This window comes from Lactuca saligna, chromosome 3, assembly GCF_052625555.1.
Source record: "Lactuca saligna cultivar CGN05327 chromosome 3, ASM5262555v1, whole genome shotgun sequence".
Classification (NCBI taxonomy): Eukaryota; Viridiplantae; Streptophyta; class Magnoliopsida; order Asterales; family Asteraceae; genus Lactuca; species Lactuca saligna.
The window spans coordinates 11,488,095-11,507,238 of NC_136419.1; the positions used below are offsets into that span (position 1 = coordinate 11,488,095).

General features: G+C 34.2%; 2 protein-coding genes across 4 annotated transcripts; one reads left to right on the forward strand and one right to left on the reverse strand.

The window, feature by feature from the left end:
• Window positions 1-12,241: 12,241 nt before the first annotated feature.
• Window positions 12,242-12,814, reverse strand: LOC145035190 (uncharacterized). The gene has a single exon (XM_078983778.1). The coding sequence runs from the start codon at window positions 12,812-12,814 to the stop codon at window positions 12,242-12,244; it is 573 nt and encodes a 190-aa protein (XP_078839904.1).
• A 2,608-nt stretch (window positions 12,815-15,422) lies between these two features.
• TRE1 (trehalase 1) lies at window positions 15,423-18,656 on the forward strand. Of its 3 annotated transcripts, none has more exons than XM_078982893.1 (10): window positions 15,423-15,567; window positions 16,001-16,538; window positions 16,617-16,736; window positions 16,829-17,045; window positions 17,137-17,246; window positions 17,324-17,396; window positions 17,468-17,635; window positions 17,722-17,906; window positions 17,977-18,196; window positions 18,339-18,656. In XM_078982893.1, the coding sequence occupies exons 2-10, from the start codon at window positions 16,003-16,005 to the stop codon at window positions 18,423-18,425; spliced, it is 1,716 nt and encodes a 571-aa protein (XP_078839019.1). In that variant the 5' UTR covers window positions 15,423-15,567; window positions 16,001-16,002; the 3' UTR covers window positions 18,426-18,656. The 3 variants fall into 3 exon arrangements, with proteins under 3 accessions (XP_078839019.1, XP_078839020.1, XP_078839018.1); XM_078982894.1 differs by having other exon boundaries at window positions 15,427-15,668; XM_078982892.1 differs by lacking the exon at window positions 15,423-15,567 and having other exon boundaries at window positions 15,719-16,538.
• The last annotated feature ends 488 nt before the right edge of the window (window positions 18,657-19,144 follow it).

Here is a 19,144-nt window from a genome sequence, read left to right on the forward strand (position 1 = left end):
GATGCTTTGAAAGGCTTATGAATCCCATAAAATCCCTTTGGCTTCCATTGAAGTCTTCTAAATGCTCGCATCCCAAGAGTGTTTTTTTGGTCAACCACAAATCTTATCCTTGGAAAAAGTAGGGTGGTTGAGTTTTCATTTCTTTTTTGGGATAATGATTTGAAAGGGTAACGAACTTTCGACTTTTGTCACATTTAGTCACTAAATTTTTTTTCGTTATCTATTTGCCATTGAACTATTGAAACTGTTCACATTTTACCCTTAAAATGTGAACAGTTTCAATAGTTCAATGGCAAATAGATAACGAAAAAAAGTTTAGTGACTAAATATGAACAAAATCGAAAGTTCGTTTCCCTCTAAAAAGTTCAATGACTAAATGTGAACAAACCTCCTCTTGTATTATGTTTTAGCAAGTTATTTATTTTTGTTAAATTGTAGCAACATTTGTTGATGAAGAAATCTATGAAATAAAAAAAAAAAAAAAACAAAACAAAACCCTGAAAATATATTTAAAAAAAACAAAAAACCAAAACCGAAATTAAAAACCAATGGTTTGACATTTTCCAAAATAAAAAATCAAAATTTCCAATCTGGTTTTGGTTTACAAAAAAATGAACCATTCTCACTGATGTGAATTATGACCATTGGTTTGGCATGCGAAATTTGTGACATTCCATGAATGTGTAGTTATAACATCGTCAGAACTCGTAATTCATAGTAAGGAGTTAGAGTATCATAACATGAATAACTAGTTACAACATCGTCTGAGCTCGTAATTCATCACCTACAGGTTATGGGCCTGCTGGTGTTTCCACTGGGTTGTCTAGAATAGTCTGTGGTTGCCATCTATACTCTGGTAGATGACTACATCGCCACATTGCTGGTTAAGGTTATGGTATCTCCTTTCATTCTACATCACATATTCATCATCATCTATTTACCTAATTATCACCACCTTTCTGTCATCACCTATCTCTCATCACTTTATTTCATCACACACCAACTATTTCATCTACCCATGTTTCATCCGCAACATATTTGTAAATATAAAATAAATATATCGTTTAAATCTTTTAAAACATGTATAAAATCGTTCATCCAGCATAGACAAAAAGTATTCAAATAATATGCATACATAGTACGTAATTTATATAAAATACTTCATATCTATGTGTAAGATGAAAGTAACTATATATACCATAAATGCTTCCTAACTTTGAACCCCAAGGTTTACTCTACTAAAGCTTCATATTCTCGGCTCCCTGAACCTAGAAGGGTCCAGATCTATCACACCAAAAAGCTCAAAATAGCTCTTCCTCTCACTCTATACACTCAAGCTCGCTAGGGTTCTCACTTATGGGAAAGGTAGTCGCAATTGAAGACCATAAGTGCCTTTAAATATGGCTCGAGCCCAAAGATTTAGGGTTTCTGCCAACAACGCGGACTCGTCGAGTCGCCTCACTGACTCGTCGAGTCCATTCATTAATCCGAATCATCAGTCGCGACCTTACTCGACGAGTTGCGGCGTCAACTCGTCGAGTTTCTCTTCTTAACTCAAAATAAAAATACTTAAATGATGATACATGGAAATCCGGATGTTACATTTTGTTTTTTTATTTCATAGATTTCTTCATCAACAAATGTTGCTACAATTAAACAAAAATAAATAATTTTGTTAAAACATAATACAATAGGAAGTTTGTTCACATTTAGTTATTGAACTTTTTAGAGGGAAACGAACTTTCGATTTTGTTCACATTTAGTCACTAAACTTTTTTTCATTATCTATTTGCCAGTAAACTATTGAAACTGTTCACATTTTACCCTTATGACCGGTAACAGCCGGTCATAAGGGTAAAATGTGAACAGTTTCAATAGTTCAATGGCAAATAGATAACGAAAAAAAGTTTAGTGACTAAATGTGACAAAAGTCGAAAGTTCGTTACCCTTTCAAGTCATTATCCCTTCTTTTTGACCATAAACATGATTAAAAATGACTTTTAACCCTAGCGAAAACTATGAGATACACAGAAAACAATGAGAGCATAACCGATTGACTAGGTAAACAAAAATAGCAAGGTACAATATACAAAGCCAAAAAGTTACCATGTAGAAGTGTAGAACAAAATGACGAATTCTAGAGACCAATAATATGAACATTCATCTTGTCCTTTTTGGCTATATAAGTATATAACACGTTGATGAACTTATCAATATGTATGCCGTATTTAATATTTATTAATGTTTAATATATTATAGATGTATAAAGAAGTATCGTTCTATTAATAATAGAGCAACGGTTAAAATTAATAAACTTAGTCAAAAATAAAACATTTTAAAGTTGCTCGAAGTATATTTATGACCATATAGACAGGACCGGTCCTAACATATTTTAGGCTCAGGGCGAAAACCATAAAATAGCCATGTGTTAAAAAAATTAAATAGGATAATTATAAATATTACCATCATAAATATAAGTTTAGCTCTTTATAATTAACTTTTGAGTCGTTTGTAGCAATAATCATAATCCAAAATGGTTCGATTTTGAACTTTTTCGAACAAACTTTATGTTACATTAAAAGTATTTTTTCTAAAAATTATATATTTTGTATTTTGAATAGAAAAAATTATTCTGAAAATTCAAAGACAAATCCAAATCCAATGAACCTTCCAAATTAAAAAGTTAAGAGATGCTTTTAAAAGATATCTTATGCAAATGTAAAAATAAATACACATTATATACCACAGAATCTTAATTATTTATTTTTTTATTTGATGGTAATTTTAGCAAACCCATAAAAGTTGAGTCATTTAAGTCATTTAAGTCATTTAAGTATATCTTCCATCATATATTATTTTTATTTTTATGGTTATCTTTTTACTTTTGAAATATATTTAATGACAAAATTTAAATTTAGGTCTTCTAACAAAAAGTAAATTTTTAACAAATAACTTAAATATAGAAATTTAATTGGAGAAGTTGTATAAAGCACTTAAAAATCAACAAATCTTAAACTGTTAAACTATAATTAAATTTATATTTAATCTTGTTTAAAAAATTGACATTAATTAAAAAAAAAAAAATACTACACTAGATTCGAAGTAGAGACCTTCTCTTTAAAAGGGAAAGCACTATTGCGCCTCTCAACCACATGGGCTACACTTAAATTAATAATTATTATTTAAAAATATGTATAATTTTTTTTTTGAAGTGCTTAAATATAAAATTTGAAGCTGTTGCTGCATTGATTTGAACATGAAACAATCAAGAAAAAACAAAAGCGCGCCGCTGCCATCACCTCTAAAACGTGTTTACGTATTTTCTAGTGTGCGTTAAATACATATCTATATATTTCAATACAAACAAATTCATAAATATTGGGGCCCCTAGCCGTCGTTGGGCCCGGGCCGTCGCCCAGCTTGCCCTACCCTATAGGCCGGCTCTGCATATAGATTGTTTTTTTTATAAAGTTAAATATATTACTTTAATAGAATAGTTTTGTCTTTGACCCTATGTTACATAGTTATTTACGCTATTAGAGCATTGGGTGTGGGCAACAAGGTGCAACACCACCTCACATGCCACATAAGCAAGTGGTGTTATAACACCAAGTGGGGAAATGGGTAACAAGAAGCAACAAGATGTAACACCAATATTTTGAAAATAAATATTTTTATTTTTGTATTTTTTTTTTACTATTTCGTTTTTTTTACTTTTTTTTTTGTTTTTTTTTCCTTTTGCGTTTGTTTAATAACTAATATTTTTTTTATAAAACATATAATTTAAAAAAAAAAAAAGACATAACATTTAAAATCTAAAATCCGATTACAATTAAAAAAACATAGTTTTAAACCTAAATTAATAACTAAAATAACATTGAAATCACTACTAAATACCACACACAAATCCTAATCAACCCAAATATTTTTTCCTAATTTGTTCCTTCATTGCTTGTAGCACCGCTAGATCAGCAGGTGCTAAACCCTCCTCGCTTGTCTGGAGAATTGACAACTGTTGTGTCATTAATTCCCTCTCTTTTTGCTCCTGCTTCTCCCGTGTCTGCCTTTCCAGAAATTCCAAATGACGACGTTTCAACTCATTTTTTTCTTTTATTAACAAATTATGTTCGTCGAATTTCGCTCTTATTTCCGCAGCATCTTTTGCTCTCGTCTCCACCTCCTTCGCATGTCTTGCAGCGCGCCTCGCTTTGTCGCGTCCGGGCGGTCGTCGTGGTGGGGATATCTCTTGGATATCATCCTGGATCTCATCGTCATCGGCGTTTAGGTCGATGTTAGTCCGTGCGTCCGACACGTCAACCGAACTAGAATTGCGAGACCTTTTGGATTGAACCTCCGACGATGTAGGCGTTTTATTCCACTTTGGATCCGCTCGCAACAATTCCCATGATTTTTCAAAGTCGACAACATGACCCATTTCGACCCGATATTGTTCCTTCGCAGCTTTGAACAAATCAAAGTCGTTGGTTCCACTTTGTTGTTGCGCCGCAATCCGGTTGTAAATACCGTTGAATTTGCTGCACCGCTTACTTATCATACCCTATTTGCTGCTCAACATGTCGTTGTTGCGATACGGATTTTTCTTTAAAATAGCGTGAAACTTGTCGAGCACCTCCCCCCAATAAGCTCCTTTTTTCATTCCATTTCCACGAAGTTCATCCTTTGAAGTAGCACACCAAGCCTTCGTCAAAGCGTATTCCTCCTCCGGTGTCCACCATTGTGGAACGTCTGCATTTTCAGATTCCACCGCTATTGATTTCCCTTTTGATTTTCCTTTCCCTTTCCCTTTCCTACTACTTCCCGCTTCCACTTGAACTGTTGGTTGTGTTGTAGGCGACGGTTGATTTGTTGTTTGTTGCATCGAACCAAAAGTAGAGAAAAGATTTTGTTGTAAATTTGGGTGTTGACCAAATTGATTTTGTTGAACGTAAGGTGAGTTGGGAAATTGCAGTGGCGGTGAAGCGGGATTGAAAGCGACACCTTGGTATGGTATTTGTGGTGAACCTTGAGACGACAAAAGGTTAAAATAATTTTCGTACCCCGCAAATCCGAGATGTGAGGTTGTGTTTGGGTTTGATGATGGAGGGGGGGTGTTTGGGTTTTGCTCCATTTTTTGAATTAAAGATATAGATATAGAGAGAATGAGAGAAAGTGTGTATAAAGATACAGAGAGAATGAGAGAAAGGTATATAAAAATTAAAATAAAGTGTATGTATATATATAAATGGTAAAAAGGTTTTTTTTTTTTTTTTTTTTTTTTTTTTTGAAATGGACCGTTTAATAACGGTAAAAAAAATAGCACGGATATTTCTTGACGTTACAACTCGTTTCTAACGCAACGAGTTCCGGGTGACGAGAAGCAACGGCTAGGGGGGGCGGTGTTCACCGCGTTATGACGGCGTCGCGGAGTGCCACGTGGGTCTCGTCGCTTCTCGTCGAGGCCCATACCGACTCGTCTTAAGAAAGAAAAAAATGGTAAAAAAATGTTGTCGGTTAACTTTGGAACATGAAAATTTTAAACAGAGAAGCTAGATCAATACAAATTAAATTATACCAATCCAATTGAGTACATGAAGTAAAGGAATTATATTTTAAAGGGTCCACATCTCGAACCTTAACATTATTTTATTATATTATATCTATAATTATAGAATATACATTAAAGTCCTTTAACCCATTACATTATATTTAATACTAAAAAAAATATTCTAAATATATTGTTCTTTATTTAACATTATATTTAGTGTTATACTAAAATCCAACACTATATAGTGTTAGGTATAATGTAGAGTTAGAACATTATAATATAATTTATAATATAAAAATGGTTAGTATAGGGTTGGAGATGCCCTAATGCTATGTGGTATACTCTCGGCGAGAGCATACGTGGTCCATGTGGTCACAAGAAATATTCGTGCACACCACCCTGACAAATCGAGGTCGGGCGTGGTCGTTGTGCATAGTGTTGCTGACGACGATTCTAAACGCAAAACTTGATTGGTGGATCGCCTTCTCAACCGTTGAACGACTATTTGGCTTTTTTTTTTCAAACTCAATTCAATACATATAAATAAAACCTTCTATTTTCACCAAATCTTATACCTTCATTCTCTAAAACCACAAAACACATGCACATGGATTCCACAAAACACATGGAATTCTTAAAAACATTTTGATTCGGATGACGATGTAGAATTCGTCGAGACATTCTTCAACATTGTTGTGACGCCCAGTTCCTGGTATGTATTTTTAAATAAGAATTATTCATTTTTGCAAAGGGACTTGGTGAGTTGGATGCCCCAAACTCATCGAGTAGGAATGAGATTTTTGGACAGGGGACTTGAAGTCTACCCGATGAGTTGAGAGCCTCAACTCGACGAGTAGGGCTGCCACAGTGAAACCTTAATTTTCAGGGATTTACACCCTATTTAAGGACCTTAACACTTTGATGTGGCCTCCCTCATCGCCTCCCTCAGTCCGGCAGAACCCTAAATCGTGATCTTGAGCCTTTTGAGTGTGTGTGAGTGAAAAGAGAGTGATTCTTTGGTATTTCCTCGAAGGAGTGGAAGTTAGAAATGCTTGGTTGAAGGAAGAAGCTTTGGATCCAGAGATTTCTTTGGAAAAGCAGCCTTATTCAGGTAAAAAGTCGATACCTTGGCTATTCATTTGCTAGATCTCTTCATGGAGTAGTTTTGGGCCTTAAGGAGCCTATTTTGGAACCATTCATGGATTCAAACATGTTTTGGAGTCATGACTTCAGATCTAGAGCCTCTGAGGGACTCCAAGCCATAAAGGTGCCGACTTTATGGTAATGGGAGTCCCATGCAACTTGTGAACAACCTTTTAGAGCCTTTGAGCTAAATCACCCATGCATGGACGTAAAGGTAGCAACTTTACGTAGCGACCTAATCATAGGGGACTAGATCTATGGTTTGGAAGCGTTAAACTAGACTGGAAATGACTAAATGGGTTTGGACTATGGGGGACTCAACGAGTTGTCCATACAACTCGGTGAGTCGGGTCGTGGTCCCCCAACCTTTTTTGTTATTGAGCAAACTGAATAAGTCTAGAAGATGACTCAGTGAGTTGGCTAAGTTTCCGGGATTTGAAGATTGGAGGACTCGACGAGTCCAAGGAAGGACCCAACGAGTTGAAACGAAAAGTCTCGATTCTGTCATAAGGAAGAGCTCGGCTAGTTAGAGCGTAACTTGACGAGTTGGATCGCGGGTTTGAGGTTCTTTGATTTAAGGAACTCGGCAAGTTGATGGACCAACTCGGCGATTTGATTCAACCGGATGTTGAATTTGATCATGCTGTTGACTTTGACCACGGTGTTGACCTTGACTTTGACTTTGACCTAAGTTGACCCTTAAAGGGGTATGAGCATGAAAGGGTAATTAATAGAGATGTTTATGTGTAGGAGTTTGAGAGAGATTGATTTTAGAGCCGGAGCCTTCGTAGTTATTTCCAGCTATCGAGGTGAGTTACCTTCCAGTAGAAGTGGGTCGAAGGTACCAATATCGGTGTACTGGTAAGAGTTATAGTAGAGATGATTGTCTTTGTGATAATTATCTAGTATGCCACTATTTGTTATGCTTTATGTGCTAGTATGCTATGATATTACATGATAGTGGTAGAAGGGGTAGGATAGGCCCCAGTACCGATCGAAAGGACCGAATGGGTATGCCAGCACACTGATAAGCTAGGCAGTATATGACTTACGTGTTTATGTAGTAGTATGTTATATGGTAGAAGTAAGGGTGAAATAGTCTCCGGTACCGGTCTAAAGGACCGAAGGGGTATGCCAGCACCCTGATGCGCTAGGCGAGCTACCTGTCGAAGGGACCGAAGGGGTAGACCAACACCTTGATATGCCAGACAAGATATCGGTCGATAGAACCGAAGGGGTAGGCTAGCACCCTGATATGCTAGGCAAGTTACTGGTTGAAAGAGACCGAAGGGGTAGCTAGTACCCAAATATGTTAGACAATATGTTTATTGTATGGTTTGTGGTGTGATGGGGGAACTTACTAAGATTTGTGTTTACAGTTTTCATTTTTACTTTCAGGTACTTCCTCTTCGAAAGGAAAGGAGTCGGCATGATCGTAGTACATCACACCATATTTTCCGAACCAGAGATCTATGTGATTTATACTCTAATATGATTTTGTTATGATATGTTTTGACTATGGATACATTGGTTTTGATAAATGTTATTACTATGAGGTTTTTTGACAAATGGTTTATCTTTGTTTAATTTAAAATGAAATTTTTGGTCCGTATTTTGGGATATTACAGTTGTGCAACACATTCACGAAGAAGAAAGTTCGAATGTTGCTCGTACAAGAGCAGTCGTCAATCGTGATCGCCAAACCGCACACGACTTATTGGTACGCGATTACTTTGTCGATAATTGTCCTTATAAAGACGACTCATATGAACATCGTTTCAATCTGAATAAGGCTATATTTTTACGTATTAGTAATGCTTTAGAATATTGTTATGATTTTTTCAAATAAAAATCTGAAGCTAAAGGAATAATGAGTTTTAGTAGTATACAACGACATTAATGTTCGTGGTCGGTCTCGTCTTTTCAATAATATTTGGACCGACAAAACACATGATATGACGTTCACGGTGAACGGGCACACGTACAAATACGGTTACTACCTTGGTGATGGGATATACCCAAATTATTCTACATTGATGAAGGTATAGTCGATTCCTCGAAGTTAAAATGCAAAGATGTTTACAAAAAAATAGGAATTGGCGAGAAAGTATATCAAGAGGGAATTTTGAGTCCTCAAGTACACATGACATGTCGTTTAAAGAAAGTAGACATGACATGTAGTGAAATAAGCTATACGATTCTGGGATAAAAAAAAAAGAATTAAACGAATGGTCCTAGCATGTATTATAATGCATAATATGATTATTGAAGATGAAGGTCGAGCGATTTGCACGTATGATCCGAACGATATTGTCATTCCAATTGAGGAGTTCGTACCCAGAACGAATGAGTTCTTAGAGCGAGTTGTTGAAATTCATAACAGTGAAACGTGTTTCAATTTTCGAGAAGATGTCGCAAAATATTTGTACCAACGTAAGATGAATGAATACTAGTTTTTTATATGTATGTTTGGTTGTTTTTTTAATTAGTGAAATGGTTTTTTTATTTTTTTTATTTCAAGATTAATTAAGTAATGTAGTTTGAAGTTGTAATTTTATTTTTATAATTAATGAAAAACTAGTTAAAAATGAATCTTTTTTAATTATTAAAAATGTAATTTTATAGTATTTTTGAATTAAAATAAAAATAAAAATTATGATGTGGAGTGGTGTGTTAGTAGTAGGTATCTCATGTTGGTGCTAAAAGAATGTGGTGCTGATGTAACACCCACTACATATGTGATATGTGGTGGGTATAAGAGATGCTCTAATGGGACAAATATGTAAAGAAAAGGGTCATAAGCCTATTCTAGAACAATTTCAATCTTCTTTAGTTTATCATTAATCTACAAGTTATATATTGAATATTCAACTCTTATAATGTTCTTTATCAAAAATTTTGTCTAAAACGTTAATATAAATCATTAAGATGGATGGGTGTGGGCAACGCCCTTATGGCGTTATTTGACGTGGCCCGCTCATAACGACGCCATAACGCAGAAATACCGCCCCAAACTTCCGCTATGAGGCGTTACGCCAAGACGCGTGACCATGGTAAAGTATCCTAACGCCATTTTTTCGACCGTTGCATTTTCTTTTCCGTTGAAAAACGGTAATATTACCGTTTAAAAACGGTGAATTGTAAAAAAAAATTACTACTTCTTTTTTTTTAAAACTATATCAATACATATATATCTCATTTTACACGTCTATTTCTCTATATCTATCTCTATTTATCATTAAAAAAAACACAAAAAAAACAAAAACCGCTATGAATCAAAACCCGAATACTCCTCCTCCGAACACAAACACATCCACTCCATTAGGTTTTCCGGGATACGAGAGATATATGAACCTTCTAAACTCTCAAAACTCACCACAAATTCCATATTCCGACAATTTTTTCAATCCCGTCTCACCCCACTACAATTCTCTACCTCGCCATTTATGCAACAAAATGTAAACATTCAACAAAACATTTTTAATACATTCGGTCTCATGCGCTAAACAGTCACACAACCCACTCCCACGCAAGAACCCGTTGTCGAGACGCAAGCCGGGGGTAGTCAGAAAGCATCGGGAAAACGGGAGACCAAAAAAGAAAGGGAAAGAGGTCGTTGTCAGGACAGACGAAATGGAAGCACCTCTAACATGGTGGACACCGGAGGAAGAGCATATGTTGGCGGTGACTTGGTGCGGTACTTCAAAACAACCAACTATGAGGAACGATATGAAGAGAGTTGCTTTTTGGGATGCCGTAATCATCAAATTCCGCACAATTTTGAACAAAGGTGATACATATCACAATAATGATATGCTTAGTGGCAAATGGACTCAAATTAGCCGCAAGTGTACCAAATTCAATTCCATATACAACAAACTTTCTTCGCAACGTTAACATGGTGCCAATGATTTCGATGTGTTTAGAGTCACGAGGGAGGAATATCACGTGCAAATGGGGTACGTATTTGAGTATGAAAAAGTATGAGACATAGTGAGGAAAAATCCAAAATGGATGAAAACACCAACATCATCGGAACAACAATTAAAGAGGTCTTGTGGTTCGGGTTCGATTGACGTTTCCGACGGACATACGAACATCGACCTCAACGCGGACACCGATGAGATCCCGGACGAATTTGACGATATCGAGGAAATCTCTCCGCCACGACGGCCTATGGGGCGCGACAAAGCGAAGCGCGCTTAACGACATGCGGAGAAGAATGAAAGTCGGCTTCGAGAGCAGTCAGAGCACGAGGAAATGAAAAAAAAATTCGACGCCCACACAAAAATCGCAAATAAAAGATACGAATTGCAACGGGAGCATTTGGATTTCCTTCGTCAAGAAGCTGAAGAAGATCGTATATCGAAGGATTTGACAATTCTTACGACAAACGAAACAAATTTACTATCGAGACGAGCTGAAGTGATAGGGGGGATGAAAGCAAAGATCGAGAGCAAATACTTGGGCAAATAATAGTTTGTCGATATATATATATATATATATATATATATATATATATATATATATATATATATATATATATATATATATTTAATAAATATTAGGACTATTGTGTGTTTTTTTTCAATGTTTTTTTTGGTTTGTATGATATTTTTATTTTACTATTTAATGAAATTATATTTTATTAATTTATATATTTTTTTTATAGATATATGACATAAAAAACGAATTAGAAATATATGAAGTAAATAAAAAAAATAAAACAAATTAGAATAATAAAAATTTAAAACATTAAAAAAAAATAAAAAATAGTTGGCGTTATCACATGTTATTAGATATTGCCCATTTCCACCTTGGGTGTTATAACACCAAACCAAATGTGACTAGGATGATGAGGTGGATAATTTGGATGTGAAAACATGTAATAACATGTTGCTCACACCGAGTAGTCTAATAGTATATTGTTATATGTAAGACTATTAGGTGAGGGCAACATGTTATCACATCCAAATTGTCCACTTCATCATCCTATTCACAATTTGGTGTTATAACACAAAGGGTGGAAATGGGTAATACCAAATAACATGAGATAATACATACTATTTTTTTTTTGGATGTTTTTAATTTCTATTATTCTAATTTGTTTTTTTTTTAATATATGTCATATATTTATAAAAAAAACATATAAATTAATAAAACATAATTTTATTAAATTAAAAATACAATACAAACTTAAAAAAAAAAACATTACAAACCAAAAAAAACCATTGAAAAAAAAAACAACACACGATAGTCATAATAATTAAAAAAAAAATACCGACAAACTATTCTTCACCTAAGTATTTTCTCTCTATCTGTGCCTTCATTTTCCATATCACTTCAGCTCATCTCGGTGATAAATTTTCCATATCACTTCATTTTCTCTCTATCTGTGCCTTCATTTTCCATATCACTTCGATATGTGATCTTCTTGGGCTTCTTGACGAAGGAAATCCAAATGCTCCCGTTGCAATTCATATCTTTTATTTACGATTTTTGTGTGGGCGTCGAATTTTTTTTTTCATTTCCTCGTGCTCTCGAAGCCAACTTTCATTCTTCTCCGCATGTCGTTAAGCGCTTCGCTTTGTCGCGCCCCATAGGCCGTCGTGGCGGAGAGATTTCCTCCATGTCGTCAAACTCGTCCGGGATCTCATCGGTGTCCGCGTTAAGGTCGATGTTCGTGTGTTCGTCGGAAACGTCAACCGAACCCGAACCATGAGACCTTTTGGATTGTTGTTCCGATGATGTTGGCGTTTTCATCCATTTTGGATCTTTACTCACTAACTCCCATACTTTTTCATACTCAAATACGTGCCCCATTTGCACGTGATATTCCTCCTTCGTGACTCTAAACACATCGAAATCATTGGCACCATGTTGACGTTGCGAAGAAAGTTTGTTGTATATGGAATTGAATTTGGTGCACTTGCGGCTAATTTGAGTCCATTTGCCACTAAGCATATCATTATTGCGATATGTATCACCCTTGTTCAAAATTGTGCGGAATTTGACGATTACGACATCCCAAAAAGCAACTCTCTTCATATCGTTCCTCATAGTTGTTATTTTGAAGTACCGCACCAAGCCACCGCCAACGTATGCTCTTCCTCCCATGTCCACCATGTTAGAGGTGCTTCCATTTTGTCTGTCCCGACAACGACCTCTTTCCCTTTCTTTTTTGGTCTCCCTTTTTTCCCGATGCTTTCTAACTACCCCGGCTTGCGTCTCGACAACGGGTTCTTGCGTGGGTGTGGGTTGTGTGACCGTTTAGCGCATGAGACCGAATGTATTAAAAAGGTTTTGTTGAATGTTTGTATTTTGTTGCATAAATGGCGAGGTAGGGAATTGTAGTGAGGGTGAGGCGGGATTGAAAAAATTGTTGGAATATGAAATTTGTGGTGAGTTTTGAGAGGTTAGAAGGTTCATGTATCCCTCATATCCCGCAAAACCTAATGGAGTGGATGTGTTTGTCTTCAGAGGAGGAGTATTCGGGTTTTGATCCATAGTGAATTTTTTTTGAATGATAATATAATAAATAGAGATAGATATAGAGAAATAGAAGTGTAAAATGATATATATATATATATATATATATATATATATATATATATATATATATATATATATATATATATATATATATATATATATATATATACACATATACACACACACACAAATGAAGTAGTAATTTTTTTTTTTTTTTTTTTTTTTTTTTTACATTTCACCATTTTTAAACGCTAATATTACCGTTTTTCAACGGAAAAGAAAATGCAACGGTCGAAAAAATGGTATTACATCGTCACGCGTCTTGGCGTAACGCCCTATAACGAGACCCTGAGGCGGTGTTTTCCACATTATGGCGTCGTTATGGGCAGTTCACGTCAGACAACGCCCTTATGGCATTGCCCACACACAGGCTATCTAAAAAGTAAAGAACACAAAGACAATCTTATTAACTATTTTCTAAAATAATAAAAATTAGCTTAATCACTAAAATAGTTATCAATTTTGCAGATGCCATATATAAAAAATAATAATGTATGACATCATTTTTAAAAAGAAAAATTATACATATCACCTATAAAAAAAACATTGAAGTTTTTTTTTTAGAAAGTTTAGAATTCATTTATACAACAAATGAAAATTTTGATTTTATAGATTTAATTGTGCAAACACAAAACAAAGATTTCTCATTAAAGTATTTCTTTGATAGATGACATTTATGAAATCTTTAAACACGATAAAAAGATCTTTTATTATTATTATTATTATTATTATTATTATTATTATTATTATTATTATTATTAAACTACATATCACTTTACAGTATTATAAAATGGTTTAGTAATTTTATTTAAAAAAATATAACATTATAGTTTTATATATATATATATATATATATATATATATATATATATATATATATATATATATATATATATATATATATATATATGTGTGTGTGTGTGTGTATGTGTGTTATTTTTTGTTTTTTAACTGATATTTACCACTTATAGTTGTGTGAACTTGATCAACTTGTTGGGAATTTATGAGTGACGCTTATAGATGGCAATGGAATTGTAACGAGGATAAGGATTTATCGTAAAAACTATAACAAGTTTGATTGAGAATAATGGTGATATTAGTGAGTTTTATTTCATGTGGCTGAAGTGGATTCCTTTGAAGATTATTTGTTTTGTATGACAGTTGATCAATGATAGGATTCCTACTTTTCTTAGTTTGTTGAAGCGAGGGATGAATGTACATTCTTCATTATGCTTTTTATGTAGTTTTCAATATGAAAATATTGATCGGTACCTTTTTCACTTGCGTTGTGTCTGCATGGTTATGGAGTTAGCTGGTGGAATGGTCGACATTATGAAAAAACAACCTAGTTCTTATTCAAATTTATTGGAGTTGTTGAAACTAAAGACAAATGATAATAGATTCAAAAAAGTGAAAATGTTGCTTATTTACTCCACACTTTGGGTGATTTGGAAACCTTGAATGAGTTTGGTAATGAGTTTGGTAATGTTTGTTTTTTTGTAAAAGACCTTTTTAAATCTCTTATTGTTGCGCGATGCAGCACATGCGCAATAGTTTTTATCTCGCAGCTATCTGTTTTTTAGAAATCTTCGGAATAAAAAAAAACTTTGTGTGTTTTGTTTAGCACAACACTTGTATTGTCTCTTCCAACCTTTTCCAAATTCTTCTTCTTCTTTTCTTTCTTTCTAAAATCTTGGAGAATCTTTAATTATATGTTGCCGAAATCATATTTCACTTTTTTGTTTTGTTTTTTTTTTTGCTCATTCTTGTTGGTTTTTTTATATTGAATAATGATAATTTCTTGATAAAATATTAATTATTTTTTGTTCAAATATCTTTATTTTTGTTAAAATATCATTAATTTTTACTGAAATATCATAAATTTTCAATAAAATATTATACATTATTAAATTTTTTGTATTAAAAAACTATATATGATTTATAAAATCAATTTATTTTATTTTTTAATATTTACAGCAGCATAAAGAAGAGTTAAAAAAAACAAACATAATTTTTGTTACTGTTTGCAGCCATTTGGTCAAAACAAACATCATCTTAATCTTAATATGTCAACAAAATGCGAGCAATAATGTTTATGATAGATGATACTACAATTAGCATGTTTAATTAGATAAAAAAAATAAGGTCTAGTCATGTAAACTTGATTGATCTATATGGAGTGGTGTATGTCTCCGACGTGTAATCAGGTTTGAGCTTCTTGCCTGTATACGGACATTTCAAGACAGTTAAACCAAACGGGAAATAAAACCCTAGCCATCGGGAACGAACAATACCTTTGGATTGCGCATCTGAAATCGATCCATCGGGTTAGTTGTACTTCAATCGATCAATGCTTTTTTACTTTAACTTCGTTTCTTTTGCTTCTTCAAACAATCCAGAGTCAGTATATTCGATTGTCTTCTCAAAGGTTAGTGTCATATATATTTCATGAGAACTAAAGATCACTATACATTTATAAAAATCAAATAGAAAGACAAACAACGTCCACATCACCTGATCCAAAGAACAACCTGCATCGGTCTCTGTTTGTTGGACGTATCGATTAGCATTTAATTCAAGTATCTTTTACAAAAGCCGGCACATTTTACAGGAACTTGGTCATCGTCTTCGTATTATCTATATAAATAACACATCATTCTGTTCACTAGTTCAAACAAACCCTTGATTCTAAGCTTAAAATGGGTAATGTTAAACCAATGAAACTTGTTAATTTTACTCTCTTCCTTTTCTTGACTGCAGCAATGGATGTAAGCGCAGAACCTGCACACAGCTGCAAACTATCTGATCATGGTCCAGTTGTGCCCACAACCCCACTTGTGATTTTTCTCGAGAGAATCCAAGAAACCGCTCTCAAAACCTTCGGCCCCATGAAATTCGACCCGAAACTTTACGTTGACCTATCGTTGAAGTTCGATCTTCCAATCGTCAAACAAGCATTCAATGATCTGGCCAAGACAGCAAATGGGTCTGTGTTACCTTCCGATTTTAATGATTTTCTGAACAAATATATGAATGGGGCAGAAAAGGATTTGGAGTATGTTAAACCAATCGACTTCATCGCTGAACCTGAAGGGTTTTTGCCCAAAGTGGCGCACCAGGGTGTGAAAAATTGGGCTCTCGAAGTCCATTCTCTCTGGAAGAATTTGAGTCGGAAAGTGTCCGATAAGGTTTTGAAACACTCTGAATTGCATACTCTTCTTCCTTTAAAACACCCAGTGATTATACCCGGATCCAGATTTCAAGAGGTTTACTACTGGGATTCGTATTGGGTAATTAGGTAAGTTTTTCAATTCGTGAATTGATATCGATAATTACCCAAAGAATCTTGTTTACCAATTCAATTTCTTGATTTCAGGGGATTATTAACGAGTAAAATGTACGAAACGGCTAAAGGGATAATTTTCAATCTGATTGACCTTATAGAGACATATGGATACGTTCTTAATGGCGCCAGGGCATATTATACAAACAGAAGGTATATATCTATATATCAAAAGCTTCTTTTAAATACAAATTTAGGGAATTTTATATTACAAACTCAATGATTTGGTGAAAACGTTTTTTTAGTCAGCCTCCATTGTTGAGTTCAATGGTGATTGAAGTATATAAGCAAACTCACGACATGGATTTGGTGAAAAAAGCTCTCCCTGCTCTCATCAAAGAACACAAATTCTGGAATTCAGGCATACATGTTGTCGCCATTGAAGACGCTCAAGGAACAATTCATAATTTAAGTCGTTATTATGCTATGTGGAATAAACCAAGGCCAGAATCATTCACAATTGTAAGAAATTCGATAATAGTTGAAGAAATTGTCTTGTGAATTTTTTAAAAATAAAATTAAAAACAAAACTGTTGATTTGTTTGTTTCACAGGACACAGAAACTGCCATTAAAATTTTGAAGAATTGTGAGAAAGAGAAAGTTTATAGAGAGATTGCTTCGGCTGCAGAAAGTGGCTGGGATTTTAGTACCCGATGGATGAAGTAAATACATTTTTATTCCTTTTTTTGGTTATTTTTTGTTATTATCTCTTTTTTTTTTAATGGATAATTTGTTACAGGGATACTTCAGATCTCACAACATTGTCCACAACAATGATTTTACCCGTTGATTTGAATACATTCATATACAAGGTACAAAAAAAAACATTTTATCCAAATAGGGTTAAACATTTTGATTTTTTTATATGTTTTTCTTTTCCCAGATGGAACTTGACATATCCTTCTTAGCAAAAGTTTCTGGAAAAACTAGCGACTCTTTACAATTCAAAGAAGCTTCAAAAGCAAGAAAGAAAGCCATGGATGCTGTTTTTTGGAACAAAGAGAAAGGGCAATGGTTCGATTACTGGCTCGACCCTGACTCGAACCGCAAGGTAACATAATCTTAAAATGGTTCGAACCATGGGTGCACCCTTTGTTGTGTCAACTCTAATCTAACCACTTGTGTAACAATTTGTAGGAGGATGTTTACACATGGGATGCTAAATACCAAAACCAAGACATATTTGCCTCAAACTTTATACCATTGTGGGTGCGATTTCAAGACAAAACCCTCGTTAAAAAGGTTGCACAAAGTCTCCAGAGCTCGGGTCTCATTCGTGCTGCTGGGGTTGCAACATCATTGACTAATTCCAGCCAACAATGGTAATGTACTTTTATAAAGAGTAAAAAATATTTTCTTTTTTGTGATTTTTTTTTTATTTGTTGAAAATAGGGATTTTCCGAATGGGTGGGCGCCGTTGCAACATATGATAGTTGAGGGACTAGTTTTGTCAGGATCAGAAGAAGCGAAATTATTAGCAAAAGATATTGCTATAAAGTGGATCAGAACTAATTACGTTGTTTATAAGAACAAGAATGTCAACGCAATGCATGAGAAATATGACGTCACCAAATGTGGAGAATTTGGAGGTGGTGGCGAATATGTGCCACAAGTAAGCGCACACAAACACATTTAAATTATATTTGTTTATTCACATGGCACATCAATCAAAGTACAAATTCAATGCATGTTATAACTTATGTTTTGTTAATATTATATAAATTTTTTTTTTTAATAAAAATGTTGGTTTGCAGACCGGTTTCGGGTGGTCTAACGGGGTGGTGTTGGCCTTTTTGGAGGAGTTTGGATGGGCTCAAGATCTAGATCCACAATGTCAGTGATGAATTCACATTCAATTGAACCAAATGGGCTGGGATTGGGCATGGGCTTGGGCCTGGCCCAAATGTTCTTACATTTGTAATTGTAACTAATCTGTCTGATGTTAGCTTGAAACATATTATTCTTGTAAAAACGGGAGGCAAAATATTTGGTTTGTGTAATTACATTTTTTTGTCATCGGATTCGGATAAATAATTTATTGTAAATCTGAAATTATAGTTTTTATTTAATTAGTTTGATAGTGATTATATTTATGTTTTGCGCATGTTTTGTATGTTGGTTGTGTATTCTTCATGAAACAAATGGGACAGGCAAAATGAAGGTAATGTTTGTATATTTTACGTTATATATATATTTTTTAGATACGATTTATGCATAAAAAGTCATGTTTATGTCATCAGGTATCGTTTCAATTAATTTACAATAAGTTATTTTCATTTCTGACAACTAATTTAGTTAATGCAATATTTGTGTTTCGTAGATTATGGTAGGTTTGACTTCTAGTTTCAGTTGTATGTTTTTCTGTAGCGTATCTGTGCACATCTTTTCTCCTATAATATTTTATATTATACTGAGCTCTGGCCTCTGAGCCCTATACATTTTATTAATAAAATGTTTATTATATCTTTCATATATTCGTACAAACTTCATTGACAGGAGTTAAACCCAAACAAATAATGGTGATCGAGATTTAATATATAGATAATAAAGTGACAAAAGG

Bases quoted from the DNA above. Each gene is read 5' to 3' on its own strand.
- LOC145035190 (XM_078983778.1), bottom strand. From the start codon at position 12,814: ATGGTGGACATGGGAGGAAGAGCATACGTTGGCGGTGGCTTGGTGCGG.
- TRE1 (XM_078982892.1), top strand. From the start codon at position 15,940: ATGGGTAATGTTAAACCAATGAAACTTGTTAATTTTACTCTCTTCCTT. The intron at 16,539-16,616 runs GTAAGTTTTTCA...TCTTGATTTCAG, and splicing joins GATTCGTATTGGGTAATTAG to GGGATTATTAACGAGTAAAA. The intron at 18,197-18,338 runs GTAAGCGCACAC...GTTGGTTTGCAG, and splicing joins GTGGCGAATATGTGCCACAA to ACCGGTTTCGGGTGGTCTAA.